General features: G+C 51.6%; 1 protein-coding gene across 1 annotated transcript in view; it reads right to left on the bottom strand.

Moving 5' to 3' along the window:
* Window positions 1-27,690, bottom strand: part of ZFAT (zinc finger and AT-hook domain containing) — a 191,667-nt gene that overhangs the window by 118,112 nt on the left and 45,865 nt on the right. The window contains 4 exon segments of the mRNA XM_030303806.1: window positions 2,107-2,257; window positions 3,905-4,093; window positions 14,843-14,852; window positions 27,583-27,689. Coding sequence (XP_030159666.1) covers window positions 2,107-2,257; window positions 3,905-4,093; window positions 14,843-14,852; window positions 27,583-27,689 — 457 coding nt within the window.

Raw genomic sequence — 27,690 nt, 5'->3', positions numbered from 1 at the left:
CAAGCACGGAGGATTGAGGCTACGAATTAATGAAGCATCCCACATGACACCATGTTCATATGGTTTATCATTTATTCTCACCACTAAACTAAGTCAGATTGTACTAGACGATCTTACGGCTGGAATAACAGAGGCTCAGAGGCACATCCACTTGAGTCAGATACAACAGAGCGAAGGCTTCCTCCACGCAACAGGGCGTCTGTCCTGTTCTCTCTCATCCCCAGTGCCTGGCATATAACGGGCATTTAATCTGTCGAGCTGAACCATGGTAGAAAAGTCTAGAGCCAGCCCAGGTCTGTTTGGCACTAAAAGCTATGCTCTCTTCAAGAACGCCTCATTTCCCCTCTTCTAGAAACAGAGGAAACCTACTGGCAACTGGCATTTTCTTTGTCTTTCGTCTCGGCTGGAAAAATGTTTGCAGAGCTCAGGTGCAGTTTGCTAACCCCCCACCCCCACACCAGCAGGTACCTATCACAGGTGGTGAGACCGAGACCCTGGGGAGGGTATAGAAAAGGCACCTGGGCATTCACTAAGGGTTGTCAACTGACCCAATGTGTGTGGAGGACGGTTTTCAATGTTGGTTACAGTTATAAGTTCTCTACTATTTGAGACAGCAATTTCAGTGCTAGCAATTCACCCCACAGGAAGTCGTGAAGAAGAACCGAAAGACGAAGGTCTGAGACCCTTGAGCACAACATTGCCCATCAAGCAAAACCTGGCTACACAAACTACAGTGCACCCTATTCAACAGCAGATACTTTTTTAAAACTATGTATCAAAAACATTTTTTAAGGTGTGGTAAGTTTTGTGGGTTTTTTTTAATGTTTATTTTTGGGAGAGAAAGACAAAGTGCGAGTGGGGGAGGGGCAGAGAGAGAGGGAGACACAGAATCAGAAGCAGGCTCCACGCTCTGAGCTGTCAGCACAGAGCCCGATGCGGGGCTCGAACTCACGGACTGCAAGATCATGACCTGAGCCAAAGTCAGACGTGTAACAAACTGAGCCACCCAGGTGTCCCTAAGGCGTGGTTAAGTTTAAAAAAAAGAAAAGTTGATAACAATGCACTTGGTATTTTGTATTAGAAAAAAGTAACATAATTAAAGCACTATGTTTTAGTATATCATGAAAAAATTACAGTGGCAACAGTAGTTGCCTCTAGAAGAAGAACGATGGGTTACTTTGATTAACTACATCATCCAGGGTGAAGGAACTTTCCACAAGAAAATAACAAGTGTTACTTTTTTTTAATTAAAAAAATTTTTTTAATGTTTATTTATTTTTGAGAGAGAGACAGAGTGTGAGCACGGGGAGGGGCAGAGAGAGAGGGAGACCCAGAATCCAAGGCAGGCTCCAAGCTCTGAGCTGTCAGCACAGAGCCCGACGCGGGGCTCGAACTCACAAACCGTGAGATCATGACCTGGGCCAAAGTCGGACACTTAACCAACTGAGCCACCCAGGCGCCCCAACAAGTGTTACTTTTGAAAATGGGGAGGGAATAAAGATTTTTTTTTTTCATTATAATATGTGCAACTTTAAAAATCAGCAAACTTGGGGCGCCTCGGTGGCTCAGTCCATTGTCTGACTCTTGATTTCAGCTCAGGTCATGATCTCACGGTTCGTGAGTTCAAGCCCCACATGAGTGCAGAGCATGCTTGGGATTCTCTCTCTGCCCCTCCCCCCGACCTGTGCACATGTGCGCACATGCTCTCTCTCACTTTCAAAATAAATAAAAACCTTAAAAAAAATTTTTTTAATAAATAAATAAAAATCAGCAAACGTACTAAGTAAGGCCTCACTTACACCTCTTTTTATTAAGGTCAAACATATGTCTGACGTAAGTAAACTGCTCCCCCTTCATTAAGCCAGTCGGTGCTCAGGTCCTAAAGCAAGTGGATCTGCCGTGCATTTCCCAGAAGCAACCTGGGCTCAGTCAACACACAGGCACCGTAATGGAGAGTCCAACTCCTGGGTTACATCAAGGAACCCATGTCCTCTACAACCCAGTCTGCAAACACAGCCCTGGGACGCTAACATGCTGGTCCTCTAGCCCCCACAGCCATCACCAGAATCCAGCTCTGGCTGAGGTCACACGGGACACACACTTTACCTGCTGGACTTCATGGGCTGCTCGTACGGCGTCTGCTGGATGGCGTACTCCTGGTACCCTCTCCGAGGCGCCAGGTCGGCCGGGGTGGCCTCGGGGTTTGCAGTGCCCGTCTCCGGGGGCCCGGCCTCCACTGGAACGATCTTGGTGGCACCTGACATGAAGCACAAGGCAGCATACGTTGAAGGGGCACCGCGGAGGTCCTGGATCCCACCCCTTACGGGAGTGGAGCCCCAGAAGTGTTTCCTCACTGTATACAGTACCCTTACCAGGTACTGGTTTTCCTGCAGTTCACACGTTTAACGTGTGTGTGTGCGCGTGTGTGTGTGTGTGTTGGGTGGGAAGGGCAAGTTTCCTAATAATCTACCAGAACACCTTTCTGAGGTAATTCCCTTTGATCTATGAAAAAGACAAAAACATGTAAGACGGGGACATACATACGTATGTGTTTACCTATCGGGTTTTATAAAGGACCACCTGTGAGTGGTCCTGTATAAAGTAAATAAGGTAAATCCTGTATAAAGTAAATAAGGTAAATCCTGTATAAAGTAAATAAGGTAAATCCCGTATAAAGGTAAATAAGGTCCCGTATAAAGGCAAATAAGCGTAAAACCGCACCAAGACAGTATGGAACAGTGGCATCGGCTGTGAACAGGAATCCGAGCTGCCAAGGGTCCAGTCCCAAACATGGCATGACCTTACCATCAGCCTCTGTTTCCACCCTAGCAAATGACGGGTCTGGAGTGGAAAACCTCAAGGGTCCCTCTGCTCGTGCAATTCCGTGATGCGAAATGATCAAAGACCTTGCACAGCAGTGGACACGTCACATGTATGTGGACACACGCACATGCACGTATCCAGTGCAGTGAAGAAAAGGCTCCAATCTATCCCTGGATCTAGAACAGCAAACATCCATCACACTTCTACCCCCCTTGCAGAAATCCTGAAAGCCTACCGCCAATTTTAAAGACGTTACTGTGGGAACTTCGTCTAGAGACGGCTGAGAACAGAAGCCACCCCTCTCCGAGGTTTCTCTTCCCAGACTGACACTGCTCTGAAGCAGGCTAGTGCAGATGAGGTGAGTTTCCAGAAGGTTCCTCTCGCCCAGTGTTTTTATTTCCTAATGATCATCGTACTCCGCATCGAAGTGTAAAGAGGCACTTATCTGGCATTTTCACCTTAAATAAGGAGTTACTATTTCCACTGGAAAGGACTGTTTAAATGGCTGCAGCTGCTCTTAAAATCCTACACTTGATTTTAAAATACATTTGACAACTAGCCCCCGAAATGGATAGGGAAAAAACCATTATTATACTTTGGAACCTACTATCACATCATACTGCTTTTTGTCTGAAGTATCCCTTCCTGAAAGAGGCCTTTTTTTAAAAAAGGTACTATAAAATCTCCACAGGCTGCTTTATGTGAAAGGAAATGCAGACAGAAATCTCCAGCATTATAAAACATTTGATGGAGCCACTAAAAATCCAGGACAGAAGTTAGGCGGAGGGAACCGCAGAACATGGGTTCCCGGGAGCGGGCTGCGTCCCTCTGGTCTCAGCAGGTCTGTCTCACACGGGGGACGCACCGCTCAACACAGTGAGCGGGGGGGCACACCCAGGACAGGGACTGAGCCAGGGGAGCAAAGGAAAGACACGCTCCGTGGCCGCTGCTCCTCTGACCGTGTCTGCGGCAGCGACAGCAGCAGCCCCTGCCCGGGACCACGGGGTCCAAGCAGTGAGACTGCCCAGTATGGACTCAGCACAACATTCTTCTCTGGCCCCGTCCCGCTTGCTGTGCTCACCTGGAATAGCTTCGTGTGCCGTTAAAACCACACTTATGATGGGCTTCTTCACTCCGGAAACCTGCCCGGCCTCCTTTCCCGAGGAGATCTTCTGGACTTTCTCCGTCCTCTGTGTCCGCGGCCTCCTTGGAGTCTTTTCTCGATCATCCTCCTTATACTTCCTTTCCAGTTCAAGGTCAGATTCATCACCTGAAGGTCAAATAATACTGAGATGTATAAAATATCCTTTTATATCAGTGATAGAATTGGAGCGCGCACATAACCTTTTTATGCGACAGTAAAAGAAATATATGTGTGTGATATATACACTTGGGTCCTCACTGCTACGCAGGCCTCTCCAACACTTCAGGCATCGTCTTTAATTCTTCAGTCTCTCACCTGATTCAGTAAATTTGGCACTGAGGCCACAGGCCACCATCGAGGCACTGGGGATACAGTGTTGATAAAGCAGACATGACCCCTCACCTTGTTTTCATGACGCCTACCAGACTTCAGAGTCATTAAGGAAGATAGAGTCTCCCAAGATTTATAGCCCAGGAAGAAATCATTCAAGCTACAATTACTAGGTACCGTCCGTGGGGGATACGAAGACCAGTAAGCCACAGACCCAGACCCTGCCCTCAAATGCCCTGCAGTCTGGTGGGGGCCGGGGGTGGGGGAGGGGGGCAGTCAGCCGCGCGCTAAGTGAAATGCGAAGGGATGGCAGGATCCACTCGAGAAGTCAGGAAAGGCTTTCTGGGGGAACCAACCCTTCCGTTAACTGTAAACACAAGCGTCTGTGAAGTGATGGGAATGCTGGGGAACAGGTCACGCAAAAAGGGTGTGAAACAAAGGAGTGGGTATGGTAATAAAAATGGCAACATCCCATGGGGCGCCTGGGTGGCTCAGTCGGTTAGGCGTCCGACTTCGGCTCGGGTCATGGTCTCACGGTCCGTGGGTTCAAGCCCCGCGTCGGGCTCTGTGCTGACAGCTTGGAGCCTGAAGCCTGTTTCGGATTCTGTGTCTCCCTCTTTCTCTGACCCTCCCCTGTTCATGCTCTGTCTCTCTCTGTCTCAAAAATAAATAAATGTTTAAAAAATTTAAAAAAAAAATGGCAACATCCCATTGTAAGAAAAGACAGCAAAGACAAGCAGGAAACCATTAGCTTAGCGTGCATGCTGTGTGGCTATAGCTTCATGGAGAAGCAGGGAGGTGGAAATAAAACCAGCAGAGGGAGTGAAAGTTAGGTTCCAGAGGGCCCGAAGTCCCCTGAGAGGTCTGGGACCCTCCTTCAGGGAGAGCAGGGCAGGAAACTCCAGTGCCCACAGATGCCAGTCCAGCAGTGTGGGCAAGGGAAGCCGCCGAGCAGGACTCAGGTGACGGAGCACAGGCCCCAGCTGCGGCTGGGGCCACCCTGTCAGGTCTTAGGACAAGGTCATCAAATCTTTGGGCTGTTCAGAGAGAGACCGGGAATTCCAATTTTTTACATGAAATCTTTAGATGCTTCAAGGTCGGCCCTAATCTAAAAGATCTTAAGACAATGGGAGAGCCAAGAGAAACGCGTTTGCGGCCACATTTCACCCACAGCACCCCCCTGCCACCGAGGAAGGCAACGGTGAGCCACAGTTTATGTGGGAGGAGGGCTAACCCGCATCTGTGCTTTAAACATCTGCTGCCATGGGGAGGGTGAACTGGGTGGGTTCAAAGGACACTTAAACCCACTGCAGGACGGAGATGCCAGCCACAGAAGGAACGGTGGCGGACATCGCACGGTGACACTTGGCAGTAGCCTGAGGGGGAAGAAAGACTTCAACACCAAAGTGAGGAATAAAAGGACGTGTGATCGCTTGAATGCATGCGGTTCCGGATTCCAGAGGAGATACAGGAAGGAAGGGGAAGGAGTTTTCGGTCTTGGAATCACACACAGACCTGAACTAACCTGCCCGAGAATCCCTTCTTCGGGATGTCATGACAAGTGGAAGGAACACAGCCCTTTGGCAGAGACGCACGCGGGGCGGGTGCATGGCTGCAGGACAGACGCACAGGCGGACGGACAGTAGGGCCCCGGAAAGCGCTGGCATGGGGCATCACGCAGGTGAGGTCGGAACGGTGCAGTGATAAAGCAGAAGCTGGAGAAAACGGGAGAAACCAAAGGGGAGACGGCCTGAGGCAGCTCCGAACGTCCCTGCTTCCCACGATGCAGGTCGGCCGACAGCCAGACCTGCACATAAATGTAGCAACCAACGGGACAAGATACAATGCGGAGACACAAACTCTTGGGGAAGGCTGCTGGGGGGAGGAAAGCGCTCCCAAGATGACGCCAGGAAAAAAACGTGGCTAATGGGGCAGACTGATCAAGACAAACACTTACGTTTGTCCCCACAGACCGAGTACTTGGAACATGTTTCAACCTGGTGGAAGCAGTCTTAGGGAATTTAATGGACCGGAGCAGGTCCTTAGTCACGTAATTAGCGTCAGTACCAAGCCTGTTAACATTGAAGCGAAGAGAAAAACCAGCAGATGAGATCGTGAATCACACAGACTGTGCATTACCCTCCAAGGCCAAAGGGGAGAAGTCAAGGACCATCATACAGGTCCACCCCTTGAAGAGCATGACGACCCCTGAGGAGCAGAAGAAACAGGGCAAAACGAGTGACCTGCGAAGTCACTGCCAGTGCTTACATCCTGTGACGTCTGACCTGCATCAGGCCTGACGGGAATGTTTTTAGATCATTTTTTAGTGGCTGTATTAAAAACATTTCAGAGAGCCTAAAGTTGCCTGCGTCACAGTCACGTGGGTGACACGTGTGCATAAGCAACAGGAGAATATACTGGATGCTATGAAGAGGCAAGAACGACTTACCAAGGGACTGTTTGCATTTAAAATCATGCTTCACTTTATAAACAGACTCACCAAGGGATACAATTCAATTCATGAGCGACACAGCAGGAAGAGATATGTTCACGTATGACAACAACGAGAGCAGCACCCTGTGAATTTGAGCCTGTCATAAGCAGAACCCGGGTTAACAGCACGAATCAACTTAAAAAACCAAAAGTACGCACACAGCGTTAGCCCGCACAAGCAGAAGGGAGCTCCTGGCTGTGCCCCGGATAAGCGAGATCCGGACTCTGCTGTCGGCATCCTATGTTGGAACGCACTGCAGAGCTGAGCACCATGAGGATGGTGGACGGAGCACATAAGGATCTGGAAGAGCCTGGGTTGGCCCAGGGGGAGGAGGGGAGAGGGTAAGAATCTCACCTCCCCCACCAGTGCCCTCGCTCCGGCCACCAGACCCACCCCGGTGCCCGTGCCTGCCTCAAGGGCAGTGCCCCTCCCGCTCCAGGGACAGCCACCCGGCCGCTGGGGCTACGGGACCTCAGTGTGGCGAAGGGGGTCTGGGGGAGAGGCTGCCAGGGGGCTTCTGGGAGCAGCTTTCTTCCCTAAGAAGAAAGAAACGTCCCTCTTCTTCGGCCAGGCATTTCCGTGTGCACTGCTTGGAACAGAGGTAAACACCCAGGAACTACAGGAGAGCAAGCGAAAGACGGGTCGATGCCTCGAGGATCTCAAAGGGAAACATGGCCCCTGAGACTGTGATGGCGGCTGAGCCCGGCCTGGAACCACTGGTCCCCAGATGCCTCTTTACCCCAATGAACAGCCATCCTCATCCTCAAACACGTCTTCAGTTGGTGCCTCTGCTAAAAGTCATCTTGACTGACACACCTCCAAACCATTCTCCTTCCTGATCCCAGAGTGAATCGCTTCAAAATTCACATCTGTCCCTGTCACTGCCCCCCCCTTCAAACCCTTCCATGGCTTCCCACCCGTCTGCACTAGGAGAAAGTACTAGATAAAACACTCCAAGATCTGCCATGAATCTTCTCTCCCGCGACCCCTGAACCCTCAAGGCCATGACTCAAATACACACCCACACGAGTACTTACTGCTCACCCCTTTGGGCTACAATACTGGGTGACAAGTTGACCAAATACCCCTCTGTACCTTGCACACAGGTAACACACAACACCCCCACGCCACATCCTCTGCTTGTTCGAATGACAAACTGAAAGGCACACACACGCACACACATAACCAACACACCACTACAGCAATGGCTGGACTTCCCACACTGCTTTGCGATTTTCTATTCAGATGCCTCACTGTGCTGTGACTCTCCTGCAGGATGGGTCCGTGCCTCCTTATTTATGAGCCTGACGTAGGCCTGTAGCAGAGAAAGGGCCTACCCTAGGGGACAAAGGAGACCTGCACTGCTGTGCTCCAAAAAGCCAGGCGAGAACCAGTGGGTACAAGTCAGCAACAGATTTCAGCAGAAGAGAGAAATTCCAGCAGTCAGAGCTGTCCAACAAGGAAAGGGTGGTTTTTGGTGATGCATTTCCGATGACGGTTTTCAAGGAAGCTTCAGATACCATTTGTCACACTGTGGGGAAGAGTCTGCGACACCTGGGAAATCAGACTAGGCAACGTTTGCATCTCTAAATTCGAAGCCCCTTCCAGGGAGATAGAGCCTCTCCTTGAGGAGCATGCTGGGGAAAGGAGGCGCCAGGGAGAAAAGGGGGTGGAGGAATGAGCAATACGGGGCAGCGAAAGAAAAATATGAGTAAGACAGGGGGTGACGGAACACTACGCACCCTCCTCCCTCTTGGATGGACACCAGAGACCAGTTTGTGCTTTGTGCGAGTTCTGGTTCCCTTACTGAAATGCCAGTGGGGCTCTCGCTGTGTCCCCTTGGCCCACACCCGACTCTGGCAGCAGCTACAGAGGACAGCTCACACTTACCTGGTCTTCCAGCATCCCGCCTCTGCTGCACAGGGTGTCCTTTGGCGTCCTAGCTGAGCCCCTGCAGCCCAGAAGTGAAGACGGTTCAATATGGCGGAGGGCAACCCTCAACCAATGAGGGATGGGAGCCAACACATGACCACTCTGGGCTCCTGACTCGGGTGGACAATTCTGGAAGCCATCTGAAGCTTCAAGATTCTGGAAGAGCCGAGGTTTCACTGACTGAAGGAGTGAGCCCAACAACAAACCCTTGGCTCTCTTCCGTCCCTATGGCACCTCCCCACTCCCTCACTTCTGCTGCCTGGGATCACCATCCCACAAACTGTCCACAGCCAAGGCTGCATCTGGGGGAACAGATGCTAAGATACTCCCCATTGAAGACTTCCCCAAATGTACATCCTTCATCAATTCTCTGTGGCCTCACCCAACATGGAACCACAGCCCATTCAGCTACATTCCATTCTTGAGAGCTTCCAAAGACTCTTTTCCCATGGACTCGGGCACCACACAGTGAGCACTGTCCTCAGCAGCCTTGGGAATGATTCTTGGGGATGATGTGACATGATCCCTTGGGCACTGGAGCATTATGGAAAGAACAAGCCTCCCACAGAAAAAGCAGCATGTGCATTCAGGGAGGAGCAAATAACCCCAGGTAAAACACCATGCATGAGAGGCGCAAGCCGGTGGCTGAACAAAGACCGGCAGACACAGGCCACAACCCTGGACGCTACCCAGAGATTCCGGGCTACGAACGCAGACGTCTACACGGAGAAATCCTGGGTTGTCTGTGGCGTCCCCCAGCCCCCGGCCCGGCTCTATCATGGCCGGCACTACCACCTAGTTTTCATTCCCAGCCACGGCTCTGGCACACAGTAGGTGCTCACCTTTTATCTGTGGAAAGTGGCACTAGGCACGTCTGAGGGTCTCCCCACTTCCTCCCCTGCCGCCTGCTTCTCAAGTCTCCCTCCATCCAGTCTCCTGTTGTTTCTGGATGTGACGTGTAGCATTTGTGCAGCATGGCGGGGGGGGGGGGGGGGGGTCCTGGTTCCCAGTCTCTGGTGGTAAAATCATAGGCGGGCCCTACGGCCAACATCACGGGTCCTCTGGGAGTCGAGAGAGGAGAGAGCTCCAAGACCTCACGAGGAAACTTCCCTGAGAAGTCCCGGCTCTCAGCCCACACTCGCCACCCAGTCTCCCAGCACTGTCCTTCCTTCAGGCACACGCATGGAGACACTCGCTCCAGACCCAGCATTTCTGGAAGCCGAGGCAAATTAAACCGCCAGGCTCCATGGACACGTTCACTTTTATTTTCAGGACTCCACCGGGCTGTGGACTTGGGAGGGTCAAGTCAACCTTGGCCTGACTTCAAAGCCTGTCTCTTCAGTTTCTCTGCCTGCTTCCTAGTTACCCTCTCCTCACTCTGGTTAAGTATTCATGTCAAACACTGCTCTTCTGAAAACAGAATTTCTATCTCTAATAGCAAGTTCAACAATAATTTTCTACCACTTAATAAAACATTCTCTTTGTAAGCTGACTTCTTCTCGTTCTCCTCCTGTTTCCAGATTTTCTCCGTGTCTGTGCTTCTTAAACAAAACATCATTTATGCGCAAAAGAAATAAGTAGTTCCTTGGAATTATCAAAGGACTACAGAATGTATTTGTTCTTTACGAGCCAACGGTTCACTCCACGGATAATTATGGAGAGCCGCGCGCTGTCCTAGGCATTTGGGACACTGTGTGTACGGAACAGAGAAAGACCCCTGCCTCCTGGAGTTTACGGCTAGTGGGGACATTCAGGATATTGAAGACTTGACAAATAGGTATATCACAGAGTAAGCTAGAAGGCAATCAGGCACGCGGGAGCTGGGCAGGTCCACAGCGTGGAGTCTAGTGAGCTAGTTCTGATCTAACAAACACCACTCACACAACCATTTCCTACCAGTGAGGACGGTCACTGGGACACGGCTCATTTATTTACTTGTCTGCCCACCCCTCCCCAGGGATCTAAGCGCAATGAGCACGGCAGGATTTAGCCCATTGTGCAGGAAGCCTATCAGTGCCTGACACGCTGCAGGGACTCGATAAAGTGGAGAGAGGGCAGGGCCTCACGCTTCACAAGGCAGCAGAGTCGGCCATTTGTTAAGCAGAGAACAACAGAGGGCCCCTTGGGGGCCTGGCCCTGTGCCAGGCTCCAGGGACCCGAGAAGAACCAGGCCCGTTCCTACCCGCAGAGAGCTCCGAGGCTCACCCACTCGACAGGTGAGCCAACACTGACCAGCGCCCCCGCCCTCAGCATGCTACACTGTCATCACCGTCTTTGGTCCTCGGCCCCTCATGAAGCTGCTGGGTCCCTAAGCCCATTATAAAGACAAGGCTCGGGTGCCTGGCTGGCTCAGTCGGTTGAGCGTCCGACTTCAGCTCAGGTCATGATCTCACGGTCCGTGAGTTCGAGCCCCGCATTGGGCTCTGTGCTGACGGCTCGGAGCCTGGAGCCTGCTTTGGATTCTGTGTCTCCTTCTCTCTCTGTCCCTCCCCTGCTCATGCTCTGTCTCTCTCTGTCTCAAAAATTAAAAAAAAAAAAAAAAAAAAAAAAAAATTAAAAACAATTAAAAAATAAAAAAGACAAGGCTCAGTGAGGGGGAGAGGTGACAGGACCAAGAGACCCTCCCCCATTAGGAGGCAAACCCAATATCATCCCTGAGTCTGTCCGCAACAGAGTGAGGCCTTCTCCCTGCCCTCTCCTGCCCCTGATAGAGCACATGGACAGCAACCAACCAAACAGCCGGGCCCCACGGTGGCCAATGTTGTCTTCAGATGGCCGTGAGGACACACGGGCCTGGCCTCTCTCTGCTCTCTCCTTGGAGAAAGTGCTTGACTTACAGGACGCTTCACGGACCACGGCACCCGAACACCGCCCTTACACAACCTCTTTCCCCCCAGCCATTTCCCTCTAATGGGGGCCTGGCCCATCTGTGCGGAAGGCTAAGGGGGGAAATAAAGGCTGGCACTTGCTCAGTGTGCCCTCGGTCGAGTCCCCATCAGCGGTTCAGAGGCCTTGTGCTCCCCATCACGTCCACGCCCCCCCCGCCCCCCGCCAATCTGCCGGCCACACTAAGGCACACAGTGCAGTCAGTCGCACAGCTGGAGACCCTAGCACAACAGACGGCCGGGCCAGCCTCTGCACCCGGGGCCCGCCATCGAAGATCCCATCCCAGCTCGTGGGGGGCATGCCCAGCTCCTCCGCTCTGCAGCCAAGCTCCTCGTTGGGAAAAGGCCATTCTTGGTAAGCGAGGACGGCAAGAGTTTCAGCACTTGCTCGTGCAGGTAAAGGTCTGTCTCCCCTGCACTGAGACAGACTGAAGTCTCTGACGGCAAACAAGGCACTAACAGTGGCTCTCTGAGACAGAGACACCAGGGAAGCCCAGCTGCCAGCAGGGCGCCCAGCTGACCCCAATGGGTAATCTGGGTCGTTTACTCACCCTTGTTCCAGAGATGCCCAGCTCACCCCCTGGGCCTCCGCAGGGTGCCTGACAAGGAATGGCTGGAAAATCGATGTCTCTTAATAAATAGCATCCAGTGTGGAAATAAAGACACTGATTGGGGGCTGGGGGAAGGAAGTACCCAGGTTACACCCCAAGCCTTCCTGATGCTGCTTTTAAGGTGAACCCCTTCAAACGGCCTGCTTTGTACACAGGTGTTAATTACCACAATTCACCGTAAGGTCGTATTTTATCTTCAAATTGCACAAGATTGTCTAAGATATCTTCACCGAGCTGTTTCAGAAAACACACTTGATCTAACAGAAAACAGGATGTAATTTTAGTGAGATCGATAGCTGAAATCTGCCCGAGGTGCGTAAAAGGCAGACTGCACCGGCTCCCATCAAACCCCAGCGGGTCTTGGGGGGAGGCCAGCCAGGCCGCAGGAGGAAAGGTCAGCATTGACCCCATCAGCAGCACTGGGGCTCGGACGGAACATCTCACGGTGGTCTGTGTCTGTCTGGTAGTTTTCCTCCGGTCAACAATCTGGAGAGACAGAGAAACTACACCGGTACTTAGATAAGACACTTTACAGTGTGCAAAGCGCTTTCCTGAGCATTAACCTAACGAGCACCTGTAACTCAACTACCGTATGCACCGTGTGCCCTGTAGCCAATCTTTTTATGTTTCGCTTTTTGCTCAAGGCTCTAATGACCGTGCTCTTCCGGAACATGAGGCCCTCAGTTGAGGGGCCCTGGTCCGTCAAATTCACACCCGCTGTGTAGACATTCAACCGTCTGAATCCCAGCATGACTCTCACTGGAGCAGGAAGGTGCTCATCAAGGGTGTCGAGCGGCAGGACCACTGTCAGGTGAATTATTTAAGCAATTTCAACGTAAACAGTCGGCAAAGGGGCATGATTTCTCTGGCTGAAACGGGTGGGGTCCCCCTCACCACCTCCCACACCAGCGCCCCCACCGTCCACCCCTGAGCCACTAGCACCTCTGCAGGGCCCTGAAAACACCTTGAAAACGAGCGGATGAGGACGCACGCAGAAGGGCTGTGCCAAGTACCACTTCGACGACGGTCGTTGCCCTGAGTGGCCAGGGCGGAGGGGCGCAGGGCGTGTGAGCGCCACTCGTCTTTCAGCTGCATAGATCGGGAGCTCTCTAAACTTACGGTCTGTGCGTGCAAAGCAAATCACTGTTCAAGCAAGGGAAAGGCTGCACAGTGAAGCACGCACAGCCGTCCCTGGGCCGCGCGTGCTGCCGTGGGGCTGGTGCCCGTGCGTACCCACCCCCGGTCTGGGGCCGGGACGCCAGTCCCCGTGGTTCCGTTGGGTCTGTGCTAACACAAAAGAGCTGCAGCGGGAGCGTGCCTCACCTGCCCCCCAGCCCAGTGTGCCCTGTCGAGTCACTGACGTTCGGGAACTATAACTTCTAATTTCCTGACATCTGTGCCTTATAGCTCTCACCCCAGCACATTGCCGTAATTCTTATATTCATTTCCTTTTGAAAAGACGGTGTTTAAAAGAGCTATGGCACAGTGCAAGGTGGAATGCGAAACCTAATGTGGAGGCAGATGTTCCCAGAAGGGTGTGCACGCCCACAGTGCTGAGACCCCACCCCCCCGCGGCAGGGTCTGGTGCCCTCGCACACAGGGGGCACTCTGACTACAAACCTGAGGCAGGGAGCAGACACCCAGCATGGGTCCCATTTTAAGAGTAATGAGCGGGGTGCCTAGGTGGCTCAGTCGGTTTAGTGTCCAACTCCTGATTTTGGCTCAAGTCATGACCTCATAGTTCGTGAGATCTCATCAAGCTCTGTGCAGAGCCTGCTTGGGATTCTCTCTCTGCCTCTCTCTCTCTCTCCCTCTCTCTGTCCCTTCCCCCATTCACTATCTCAAAACAAACTTAAAAAAAAAAAAAAGGGTAATGGGCAAAACTCCAGTGTCCCCATGTTCTAGAAGTTCCCATTTGCCCCTCCAGGCCCACCCTCTGTCCTTCACCCAGGGGGTCCACTGCCCTCTGGCTTCCCGCTGGGTTTGGCCAATGGAGGAGGCAATGGCAGGAGATCTGGGCTCCCTCCTGGTCACCAGCTTGTCTGAGGTTGCTTCCTCGGCCACAGACTGGCCTTGGAGTTCAGGGGCCACTCTCCCCCTCCGTCTCTATACCTGGGGCGTAAACAGCACCCCACTACCGAGCTATCCACAGTCTCCCCCCATGACCACACTTTGATGGGGAATCCCTTACTAAACCCTCAGGTTGCCAATTCAAGTGTGGCACCTGCTTCCTGGCCATGTCCCACCAGCTCCCCGCAGAGATCCTTTCAGTCACCTAGATGGCTCCTCTTTCTGGCCCCATGTCACCTTCATGTCGGCATGAGCCACACTCCTCAGACCCAAGAACAATGGCCTCTATCCCAGCCTTCATCTCATTTCGTCTCCCTGCCTCACCTATCATCGCTGACCCGTCCTCCTCTCCCTTAGAAGTGGCCTTCCTCAGGAACTTCCGCCCAGTCCCCTGATGACCGTCTACTTGTGCCCTCATAGGCTGATTGCCCAGGGCTAGGGCTCCAGCCCAGCCTCCTGACAGCTCCACGGCAGGTAGATAACATCCCCTTGGACACCCACCGTCTGCCAAACTCAACGGGTACCATGAGGAACCTGTCCTCTCTCCCCAAACCTGCTTCTCCCTGGGTTCTCAGGTTGGCAGGGCCCGTCCTCCACCCTAGCACCCAAGCCAAGACCCAGGCCACCACCCACCACTCCCTCTTGCCTCTCGCCCTGTCCAACCTCTACCGGGCCCTGGGAATCCCATTTCCGCCGGAGCTCTGGACTCTGTCCCTTCTTGCCACTCCCATGGCCACTGCTGAATTCGGATACTGTAGACCCTTCATCGGGACTCCCCCACACCCTCTCCCACTGACTCCTCTGAGCTCCCTCCGACCCCGTGTGACCTCGGTGGGTGCTCCTCACGCGTACCTCCAAGTGCGGTCTGGTTCTCCGCCCGCACCACCAAACTCTGAGCAACTTTCCTGCCGCGAACGCTGTTCTCTCGCCATCGCACCACCAGCAACAACCCTCACAGCGCCCCCCTGCGTTGTGGTAACACTCACACCAGGCAGGTTGACTTGGCAAAGGGCAGATGAAGAGTTAAGCGTGCTTGCAATCACACATTTGAAGAAATTAGCTCATAGGCACTCATGTATAATTAACACCGCACTAATATTCCAAAGTACCTGTTCTAAATTGCCCAAGAACTAATTAAATCTCAGAACACCCCAGAGAGTAAGTGTTATCAGCCACATTAATAAAAAGCTCAGAACAGTCGTCAGAACAGCAGACTGATAAGGGATTATATTCTGGGACTCTGGCACCAATTCGCTCCACGCTGCTAAGACAGCAGTTTAAGGAACTTATTAGCCCACGACAATTCCATCGGACCTGCTGAATACGCATCACTCTCACTTCTGTTCTTCCCCTCCGGCTTTCTCGCATCTTCCCGGCTGTCTGGCTCCGGAGGAAAGCCAGGCAGGCGCCTGCTTCCAGCAGCGGCCCCGTGCAGTGACAGCCGTGAGAAGCAGCACAGGAAGGGCAGGAGGCCTCTGTCTTCCCCGTGACCCCGGTTCCCGCTATGTTACCGCACCTGCAGGCTTGTGCTGGAGCCACAGGAAAGGAAATGCCTGTCTCACCTCCTCTCCGCACACATAAACGCCAGGTCATCCTCAGACATGGAGCTCATGGCCCCCTCCTCAGGAAGCCCTCCAGGATGTACGCCACAGACATGTGGTCCTGCCCTGCCTCTGCTTTAGCCAGAAGCACCAGGCCCAGCCCCCTGCTTTAGCCAGAAGCACCAGGCCCAGCAGTAAGTCTGGCCACCCATCCCAGGACTTCTCAGCCATTGGGGGTTTTCCCGGGAGAGACCGAGCTCCTGTTCATATGGGGTCACAAGGCACAACAGCTCCTTGTCTTGGGAAAAAGCATTAAGTAGCAGGAAAGCCCAGGTGCCACGGCCTCCATCACACCCTCTCAAGTCCCTCCACGCCAGGATGCAGTCAGGGGCAGCCCACCGAACTTCACACATCAAGACACAGTGGGCTGTGCCCTTGGCCCTGATACAGGAGAACCGGCTTCCCCAGCACAGTCACTCGCAGCCAGCACGGCCCCAGGAGGCCGCCAAGATGCTGAACAAGAACGCCTCCCTTCAAAAGTCCCGGCATAACATCCCACTTAGGTGGGATTGTGTGTTCCTCCTCTGCTCTCTCCTCCCACTGCAAGAAAAGGCACTGAGCACCCCTGGTTTGCCCGGGAGACACAGCAAGTCAGGAGGAGGGATTGCGGGGTACCTAGCATCGGCCCTACTTGTGTCTCACACCTGGAGACTTCATTCCCACAGGACCGGAGGTCTGAATTCAGGTGACTCTGGGCCAGGGCAGGGTGGCGAGTCGGAGGGCCAGCATCCCAGAAGATAGCTTGATCCACATGACCAGAGCTTGAGGTCAGAAGTCTAAGGGATTCAGGTCATCACCAGCTGGCCTTGGACAACTCCCTCCAGGTGGCAAAGCCTCTTTTTCTTCGTCTGCAGTGAGATGGTTGCCCTACCCTGGCGTCCAGCAGGAGGATTAGAACAGATGCTCCGGGCCCTGGCAGCGGCTGGGCGCGGCAAGACGAGGCACCTCCGTGGAGCCCAGCCGGGGCCAGTGAGCATCACGGGCCCGCTGACCTGGGGGTGTCTGCTACTGACCCGTGGAAGCTCTGGACTAGCTCACCTCTGGAAATTCTGCGAGCATGCAAACACGCATCTGTAGAATTTCCCAGCCTGATTCACACTCATTGCTGGGGCCCGACAGAGCTCCCCATGGGCTCCCAGCTATAGGTCTCATGCTTTCTTCCTCCCCTAAAGCAGTCTGGTCACCTACCCTGTTATCACCCATCTGAACTTCATTTAAAAGCTACCAGAAGCTACCAGAGTAATGAAGGTCACGCACAGGTATTTTCACTGAGGAGCTATTTACCAGCTGCTGGCCCTGAAAAGAGAGAGCTGGCGGGCTCAGGGGGTGGAGGGGGCTCCCTAAGAAGAAAACGGTGCCTGCACCAAAGGAGCCAGGAGACAAGTAGGCACAAGTGTGCAGAGCAGTGGCCCAGATGCAGCATCTAGTCTCAGGGCAGGGGGGAGACCCCTCCTCGCAGGGACAGGGAGGCCACAGAGGGATGCTCAACAAGAAAGCAACGGGTCACCTTTGCACTGGACACTGCTCTGTGGAGGGGCGGGGTTAGGGGGCCAGTGGAGATGTGGAGCCACCGATCCAAAGGCTGTGGCTGACAGTAGCTGGGAGGTCCCACTGGCACCTGACTCCGAAGATCCAGAACAGCGCTTGGATCAGGGTGGGAAGGGAACCCCAAACCCCACAGGGGCAGATTTGAGTCTGTGCCTGCCCCCCATCTTCTCCCCGCAGCCTCCCCACCTTCCCTCCAGCCCAACTTTTCTCCAGACTGTTTCTTGTTTCATGACTGTAAACACAGTGCCTTATTTTGTTAATAATAAGATAACGATGAGTAACTTAAACAGCACACTTGTGTTCAGAAAGGAAGAAAGAAAGAAAGAAAGAAAGAAAGAAAGAAAGAAAGAAAGAAAGGAAGAATAAAAGAAAGAAAGACAAAGAGGAGGTAGACCTGGGCAGGGAGGAAGGTCAGGAAAGAGACTGGGGGCCCCAGGGTGGCTTTGTGGGTGGGGGGAAGAGGGGGCGCACAAAAGCCAGCAAGGCTCAATGACAGTGCAGTCTGGGGTGAGATCAGAGGAGGAATTAGCGCAACTCAGGTTTCTAGTTCAGAAGACTGGGAAGCACCAGCAATGTGAGAGGTAACTTTCCCCAGGCAACCATCAAATATAGGTGAGAAAAATGAGAGATGAAACCCAAAGTGTAAAGAACACAGAGTCCTAGAATGACCATTAGCAGGTGCGCTGGCCAGGCAGCCAGCAGCACGTACTGGGCCGATCCAGGTCACTGGCCACACACGTAGAACGTACATAGAAGTTAGAAAAATAACTGTGAGTTTCCTGGCTCATTAGAGACTTTGTAGTTCCTGTTTGTGCTCTAAAGGATCCGTGCATTTACTGAGCACTTCGTGTGTAGCAGGCACTGTTCTGAACACTGGAGACAGAGTAACGAAATGACATACCCACACGACGTACGTAACACGGTCTTCCTTATGCCAAATCCATAAAGGAGCAGAGTTTGGCTCTAGATTTTGGCAAAGAAAGGACAGTGATGAGTGACTCTATGCCATGTGCGGGGCACCAGGCCCTGGGACAGCACGAGATCCTGTCTGCTGAGCTATCAGCACGTGGGGATACAAACACACATACGACACTCCTAACACGAGGAGACCACGCATGGCACGGGGTGAGCAGCCTGGGCTGCCGGGAGGCAGAGGCTGAGGACAAGGACGGGCACGCTGAGCCAGCCTGAGACAGCAGTGAGGCCAGGAGCTGCAGGAGGGTGGGCATCTGCTGGCACACGAACACCAGACGGCCCTGGCATCCCGGAGAAGGGATGGGTGCGCAAAGGCAGAGGGATGGGCAAGCGCCTGGGGCCAGAGGCGAGTGTGGCTACTCAGAGGGCAGAGGGGAGAGGGCCATTCCACAGGCAAAGGGAACAACGTACAAGAGACAAGCGTGTAGGGTACTGGCACCACCAGAAGTCTGTTACAGAGTCATACACGGGCAACATGGGAGGGGGTCGGGGCGGCGGGGGGGCAGCTGTCAGGCCGTGCGGAAACAACCAGCAGGCTCATGAGGAGCTCGGACTGTCTGAACAGCAGCAGGGAGAGCTAGCCGGTCCTCGGGGGACGGATGCGAGCAGCGTGCACTTGGCCCCAGCGGCAGGGAGAGCCAGAGTGCACGCACCCAGGGCGTGTCTAAAACAATCCACTGGGGGCGGCCTGGGTGGCGCAGTCGGTTTAAGCGTCCGACTCAGCCAGGTCACGATCTCGCGGTCGTGAGTTCGAGCCCCCGCGTCAGGCTCTGGGCTGATGGCTCGGCGCCTGGAGCCTGTTTCCAATTCTGTGTCTCCCTCTCTCTCTGCCCCTCCCCCGTTCATGCTCTGTCTCTCTCTGTCCCAAAAATAAATAAACGTTGAAAAAATAAATAAATAAAAATAAAACAATCCACTGAAATCCGGTGAGAACGTAGGAGAACCCCTCTTTCCCTTTCTTACCGCATCCTTGCGAATTTTATATTTTACGTGTGTTTTACAACAAACATAAACACGTTCTTACAGCAAATGGGGATTTGAGCAAAATGCCTGGGCTCCCATCCCAGGCCCACCACTTACTACGGAGTAACACTGGAGAGGGTGCTTGTCTCGGTTTCCGAATCTGTGAAACGGGGACAAAATCAGTAAGTACCTCGTGGGGTTTTTAATGAAGAGGAAATCAATTAATATTTCTAAGACACTTCGGGGCGCCTGGGTGGCGCAGTCGGTTAAGCGTCCGACTTCAGCCAGGTCACGATCTCGCGGTCCGTGAGTTCGAGCCCCGCGTCAGGCTCCGGGCTGATGGCTCAGAGCCTGGAGCCTGTTTCCGATTCTGTGTCTCCCTCTCTCTCTGCCCCTCCCCCGTTCATGCTCTGTCTCTCTCTGTCCCAAAAATAACTAAACATTGAAAAAAAAAAAAAATTTAAAAAAAAAAAAAAAAAAATATTTCTAAGACACTTAGTACAGTGGGGGGCCTACAGTAAGGATGCTGTAGTTGGTTTTAAATTTTAAAAATGCAATTTATTGGTAAAAAATGAATATTTATCAGGGCCGTGTATGCAAATCACTGGTCGACACAGAGCTGTGGATGGGAGTAGGGCGCAGACCAGAGCCATCAAAGAGTCTGTGGAGGGAATGATGGGGCCTGACCCACACGAACGTCAGCCGGACAGAGAGGAGGATTGGAGAAATATCTCACAGGAAAAGTCAACTGACCATGATAAATGACCAATGTGAGAGGTGACATCTGGATGGGGGGCCAGTCACCAAGTCAGAATATGGGGGGACCATTTATAAGGAGCTAGTCAGTGAGCTCAGCACCAAACAAGCCCACAGCTCAAGCCGCCTGTGGGTCACCCGAACGGATCTGGAGCCCAGGACGGGGTGGGGGCAAGGAGGGCGTCTGCAGGTCACAGAGCACAGCTGGGGGGTGAGTCCAAGGAAGTGGATGGGAGCCATGCAGCAGTCACTAGTGACAGTCATCAAACACCTCGGGCTCTCCCCCACCCCAGGCACTTTCTGGCCCCTTGAAGTCGGTGGGGCCACGACATCAGCTCTGGCCAACGAAATGCACGGGCAGAAAGACGGGTGTCACTTCGAGGCTGACACGAAACCACGCAGGGCTCTCCTCCCCTCCTGCACAGTGACCAGCCACGTTCGGGGCGGGGACCTGCTCTCTCCGTCCAGGACGCCGAGTGAGCAGAGCCCCTGAGGACCGGCAGCAGGTATGGAGTCCGAAGGAGAACGCGAGCTTGCTTCTTCCGTTAGGCCACTGCAGTTTGGGAGAGGCCTGTTGTAAGGGTGTGGCCCGGCCTCCGCTGACTGACAGACTCGGGGACAGTGACGGGGTGGGGGGGTGACGTGATGAGAGGAGGAACAGGAGCTCACCGAGCAGGCGGGGCAGGAGCAGCTGGAGAGAAGCGGGGGAGCTGGGAGCACAAGGTGTCACCGCGAGGGAATATTCACAGTGCCAGGACACACGCCCACACTTCCCAGCAGGCCGAAGGCTGGGTGTGCCTGGAGACATGACCTCCAGGCTTCCAGTCACCTGACCGGTGCACGGGTGAAACCAGGGTTTACAGGCAGCAAGAGGAACCAGCCGTTACCATTACTCAGCTTTCCACGGAGAAAAATGTTCCGTTCGAGAGACTGACGCTGCTCCGCCTTGCCACCTGCAAAGTTTCAAACACAACTCACCCAAAACCGTTTTCAGTCAGAGCAGCCATTACGGAGTCAGCCGTTTTGCTAACACAAACGCAGTAGAAGGCACTTGAAACATTGTTACAAAAAATCTCCATGAAGATTACAGGGGCATCTTAGGGAATATCTTAAAATAAATGCCTTGTCTTCTCCAGGACAGATTTAACAAGAGTTAAGAGCCCATTTCTGCAACTCTCCTTGCAGAAAATGACCCCAGAAATAACAAGCTAAGACAGGTTCAGAAGTCACTTTTATAAAGTTGACATATTGATTTCTGTAGGCCGCAAACTGTTTTTCAAAAACACCAGCTGCTCCACATAATGGCATTAAAAAAAAAATCTCTTTTCCTGGTTTCTTTTACTATTCAAATGCAGAATAAAATAAACAAACGTTGAACACACATCAAAAGTATTACTTTAACTTGCTGTGGTTCAGGGAAGGGAAGGGCTTGTTTTGTTTTCTTGTAATTGTTTTAGCAAGCTAAAGAGTCAAGGTCAACTGTTTGAAATGTCACTAATCTGCTCTTTGCAGACCGTGTATTAAAACAATTATGCAAGAATTTTCCAAATTGTAACGTTGTGCTTGGCAAACTAGGATCCGGAGCAGTCACACGGACACATGGACGGCAGCCACAAGCCAGTTGGGCAGAAGGTCATTTCTGCATATTTCAGCGGCTTCGACAGGGGCCAGAAAGGGAAAGACTCCCAGAACTTCTACCTTTCCGTTTGGTATTTGTTAACTTAAAGTCCTTTTAGGTCATTCAAATCAATGGAACACAAGTCCGGTTTCTCTACGGCTATTACTGGAGGCCGCTGATAATCTTATTAGAAAGGACTGCTCAAGTCTGCCATTGTAGGAGACGTGGCTGAACTAATTACAGAGCAGAAGATAAACAGGAACCTCGCAGGGTGGAGCCTTCATTTCTTATGAGGTTAGAGATTAAGCTCACAAAGGTACACTGAAATGAATAAAATCTGCCTCCATGGAGTGGAAATGAGACGGGTTTCAAGACACGGCCGTGGCACAGCAGGCTGGCCAACGGGTGAGGGTCAGGAGGTGTGGGATGGCACCCCAACCCTACCTCGGACGAGGCGTGGGGCTCCGCCTGATCATCATCATTTCTGGACTCAACTTCCTCACCTATAAAATTATGAAAGTGAGGCTGAAAAGGGGGTTTTCCAAGCCAATCTTAAACAGTCACATACCATGTGATTCAACTGATAGAAGATCCTCAAATGACCAAACTACAGAGCTGGAGGACAGACCTGTGGTTGCCCGGGGTGGGGGTGGGTTGACATGTCTACCCCTGTGACACGTGACACGAAACTACCCACACACGTCATCTCACTGTCCACGTCCCCATTCTGACGTCATGCGTGAACCTCTACACAATCCTTAGGGGAAACAGGGTCAAGGGCACGAGACTTCTCTAGACAATCTTGGCAACTTCCTATAAATGCGCAATTATTTTCAAAATACGAAGTTTTACTCTTTTAAAGTATTTCTTAGACGTTGCACCGGACCCTTATTATTTCCTCTGTGGACCCTTTGGTGTGAAATAGCTTATCTACCAAACTGCATTTATTAAGCATAATTCTTTTGCCCATGTTTAGTGATCAAATATATAACTGTCTTACTTTAAACTTTTTACAAAAATACAATTTCCAGATGGATCAAAGACACAGGTAACCAATACAACCGTACAAAAATAACAGAGAACTACATAGGAGCACGTTTATTATTATTTGGGGGTAGAGGTAAGTGTTCTAAGCCATGAAGAAAAGGGCAAGAAATTTAAAAGGAATATGTAGTGACAATACAGACATTTAAAACTCCAGCAAAGTGCGAAAGAAAACAAAGCAAGGCTACAAACGACAAGACAATGATAAACGTGGAAAATACCCTCGGCACATATGTGTCCGGGAAGTAACTGTCAGATGCTGTCTACGGCGCGGCTTGGCAACAGGCGTATGTGTCAAAAGGTAAACTATACCCTTATTAGCCGAGCAATTACATTACTGGTATCCGTCTAAGATAATAATAGCATAAGTGCAAATAATAAAATTAATATGCATGCTCAAGACCACTCACCTGTGGATTGTCATTGTTATTGTTTAAGTAGGCTTCAAGCCTGGTGCAGAGTTCGGTGCAGGGCCTGAACTCACAACCCTGAGATCAAGATTTGGGCTGAGATCGAGAATCAGTCAGATGCCTGGGGCACCTGGGTGGCTCCCTCAGCTAAGCGTCCACCTCCTGATTTTGGCTCAGGTCTTGATCTCAGGTCTTAAGCTCGAGCCCTGTGTCGAGCTGTGGGCTGACAGCACGGAGCCTGCTTGGGATTCTCTCTCTCCCTCTCTCTCTGCCCCTTCCCCATGAGCACTCGCCCTCAGAATAAATAAACAAACATTAAAAAAAAAAAAAAAAAGAAAAAGAAAAAAAAAAAAAAAAAAAAGAGTTGGACACTTCACTGACTCAGACTCCCTGAGTAGTGGTTTTCTTTTTTGTAATCAGGGAGAAAAATGAAAAGCAATCTTGGATGTCAATCAACTGGAAACCGATGAAGGAAAATATATGGCCCACACATACGATGAAATGCTGGGTGTCCTTTAAAAATGACAAAAATCCGCATTTACTGAGTAGTTTGGTCAGGAAGCATAGCACAGCTGCCACACCGCGGTGGGTTCAGAACCCAGACCCACCACATACAGGCTGTGTGATCTAAGCAAACTCCTGAACCTCTCTGTGCCTCAGTATCCTCTCCTATAAAATGAGAGTAACAATAATGCCTACTTCTTAAGGTTGCTATGAGAATTACGGGATCTAGCAGCAGTAAACACAGAGTGCTACGAAAGTGCTACGAAACAGCTTGTTAAACAAAAAAATATTAACATGGAAAATGTTATCGGCTATATTGGTGAGTAAAAAAAGAAATCACAGAACATGATACATGACCCCATTTCTAAAAAACATGTGTACACAGAACGGAGAAGGATCTTCCTTCTCTTTCTTACACGGTATAGTAGTCAATACACCTAGGCAGTAAAATTCTGGATTATTGTTACTTTCCTCTTAGTACTTTCTGCATCATTTCAGGTATTTAAAAAGAAAAACAAGATAGGTACTGTGAGACACTTCTGGAACCTGAATTGGTGTGAGCTTTTGGTGGGGAGGGGGAATTCGGCAACATGTAATATACATCCTGACCCAGCAATTACACTTGTAGGAATTTATCCTATGAAAGTAACAACGTAAGTCCACAAATACATGTGTGCCCAGGCACATACGCACGCACGTACATACATATACGCCTGCACACAGAAGTATTTATGAAAGCAATATTTACAACAGCAAAAGACTGGCAACGACCCTAAATTTGCTCAGCTGACAACAATACGACACAGAAAAACAATGCTGTAGAACTCCATGGAAAGATCTTTTTGGAAAGATCTTTTTGGAAAGATCTTAAGGGCCTTCAATGCCCAAGAGACGACTTGGCACTTGACTCTGAAGGGGAGACACTGAAAAACTTTGTTTTAGGAAGAAAACCCTGAGGGCAATGCAGACAATCCACAGACCCGACTGAACTCCTCAGGCTGCATCCAACTTAGATCCAGGTCTGACATCTGAAGGAAGCAGCAGCAGGAAGGTTTTGCAAAGGAGAACCCTGAGTTCCGGCTGTAATCGCACAGAAAGCCCAGGGGTCTCTCAGGAGGAGGCTGGCGGGATAAATCATGTGAAGGCACAAAAACAAAACAGGTCCTCAAGAAGACAGCACTGAATGACCCCAAAGATTCAAATTCTTGGGACTCGGGCAGGTACACACAGGGCTCTCTTAACGCTACAGCCGGCCCCGCTCATTAAGAGGCAAGGGCCACGGGGAACGCAAACTGGTGCGGCCCCTCTGGAAAACGGTATGGAGGGTCCTCAAAAAGTTACAGACAGAACTACCCTGTGATGCAGGAATCACACTGCTGGGTATTTACCCAAACGATACAAAACCACTAATTCAAAGGGACACATGCCCCCCTACGTTTATAGCAGCATTTCCACAATAGTCAAACTACGGAAGCAGCCCAAGCGTCCATCAATTGGTGACTGGATCAAGAGCTGGTGGTGTGTGTGTGTGTGTGTGTGTGTGTGTGTGTGTGTGCATGCATGGACACATACGTGTATGTGCAATGGAATATCAGTCAACCATAAAGAGAATGAAATCTTGCCATTTGCAACGACATGGATGGAGCTGGAGGGTATAACACTAAGTGAAATACGTCAGCGCAAGACAAATACCATCTGATTTCATCCTATGTGAAAATTTAAGAAACAAAACAAGCAAAGGGAGAGAAAAGAGAGAAACAAACACGAAACAGACTCTTAACTACAGAGAACACACCGATGGCTACCCGAGGGGAGGTGGCTGTGGGGGATGCATTGAGGGCTGCATCTGTGATGAGCACTGGGTGACGTGTGGATGTGCTGAATCACTACACTGTGCGCCTGAAACTAGGAACACTATACAGGGATTAAAGTAAAAACTTAATGAACAAATAAACAACATGTCAACCACCATTAACTATTTGTGTGAGAAAAAGAGAGTGGGGGTTGCATGGGGTGGGGGCCGGGGGGGACAGCCGATAACCCAGGGCCAGTGGTTGACAAATGCACCAGAAATCAGCACTTCATGGGCTAGGGAGGTGCATCTAATCCTTCCCCCTCAACCATCTCAGTTCTAGAAGTCTCTTTATTTGCCAAAGGGCATCAGGGCTCTGAAACAGGCGGCCAATGGCTCTGAAACCACAGCACTCCGGCCTACGTGCCTCCCACAGCAATGACGTGCCCTCCGCTGCGGGACCAGGTGTCTTCCCAGTGGCCTATCCTGTTGAGCGCTAGTCCATTATTTGATTAGCCCATGCAGCCTAGGAAAGTCACCTCGGGAGCCATTCTCCAAAGGAAAGAACGTTTTATATTTTCTACAGTTTGCGCAGATGTTGGCAATGAGCCTTGGCCACCAACCTAGATGTCTGGTAAATATCAGTACTCAGTTACTCAGTTACGCCCCCAATCTGAGCTAGGGTCTTGCTTCCCGGTTGGGTAGGTGTTTACAATAAAGGGACTTGAGGACTGAGGTTCAGAGGCTAGGCTCCCTTGCTCACTAAGAACCCTGGACAAACACCTGATTACCCAGTCTAGCTATCCTCACATACACAACAGGAAAGAAGACACAATACTGCTCCCGTAGTGCTACGAATAACAGTTATAGCTAATGTTTGCTGAGCGCTTTTCAAAGCAGGTACTTTTCTGAGCACTTTAAAGTCCTGCCTTATTTCAATCCTCAAAGCAACCTATGAGATAGTGCTGTGTTTAATTCCCATTTTACAGGTACGGAAACTGAGGCAGAAGGAAGAGCTATTAAGGCCTGGAGGAGCTGGGATTCAAACCCTGGCTGCCATATTCCAAAGCCTATGTTTTGACCAGAACTGTTACTCCCATGTAACAAGCTTAGCACAGTACAAAACACAGTAGGAACTCAAAGTCTGGGCAAAGTCTGAAGACTTGACAAGCGGTACAAGAACCAGACAAGAGCAGGCCTGCAGCAGAGGCCCTCCCCTCTCCAATGCAATCCTGCTAGCTCATTCCTCCCACAGGGTCGCCCCCGAGACCTGCCCCACCGCAGAGACAGCACTCTTTGCCCACCTTCACTGAACCTCCTTCAGCCTCTTTTAGAAGTTACTTCAGGCGCAAAGTCAGCGAAGCGCCCAACTTCAGCTAGGTCACGGTCTCACTGTGCGAGTGGAGCCCCACATCGGGCTTCGGAACTCTATCTCCCTCTCTCGCTGCCCCCTCCCCACGTCCCCCCCCTCGCTCTCAAAATTTAAACAACTATTTTTTAAAAAGCAAGTTACTTCAGATGAAGCTTAGCCAGGAACGTAAGTGGAGGAAGCACCAGTGTTCTTTCCTTTCTTCCAGAATGCCTGCCACAACCTAGCCCCCCAGCCACTGCTGGCCTCAGCATGTGCCTCACAGGGGCCCCGAGCACCCTACGTCTGCACTTCTGCCACACCTCCCTCCATAATGCCAATGCCACGCACACCAGGACTCCAGGCTCCCTCCTGACCCCCCGTCAGAAGGCCGCCTCCCCCCCAAGGGTACGTTCCCTGTTAACATCTCGTGATGCACAACCCTGCTGTCCTACCCAGGACGCAAGCTCACCCAGGGACGCTGTGTTTACCCTCTCTGCAGAGCCCAGAGCTCCCGCGGACGTGCCCCCGTGACTCGCACTCCTGGGGCACCGCCTACCGGACACGTCACGACAGTTAACAGTCAATCGGTTCCCAAACAGAGACTTTTTCCAGATTAGGTGGCGCGTATAAAAGCGCTCGATCTCCTATGCAGTAACTGACCCAGGGCAAACAGATGTCCGCAGTTACACGTCTTCGCGAGAAACTGGCGCGTCCGGCCCTTGGGAACGTACCTGCGTCTCCGTCCTCTCACCCCAGTTCCGCACGATGATGCAGACGTGCTTCCTCAGCTGGCGCGGGTTAGAGAACTTTCGACGGCACTGGCCGCACTCCAAGCTGCC

Source organism: Lynx canadensis, chromosome F2, assembly GCF_007474595.2.
Source record: "Lynx canadensis isolate LIC74 chromosome F2, mLynCan4.pri.v2, whole genome shotgun sequence".
NCBI lineage: Eukaryota > Metazoa > Chordata > Mammalia > Carnivora > Felidae > Lynx > Lynx canadensis.
This window is presented reverse-complemented; position numbering and strand designations above follow the sequence as displayed.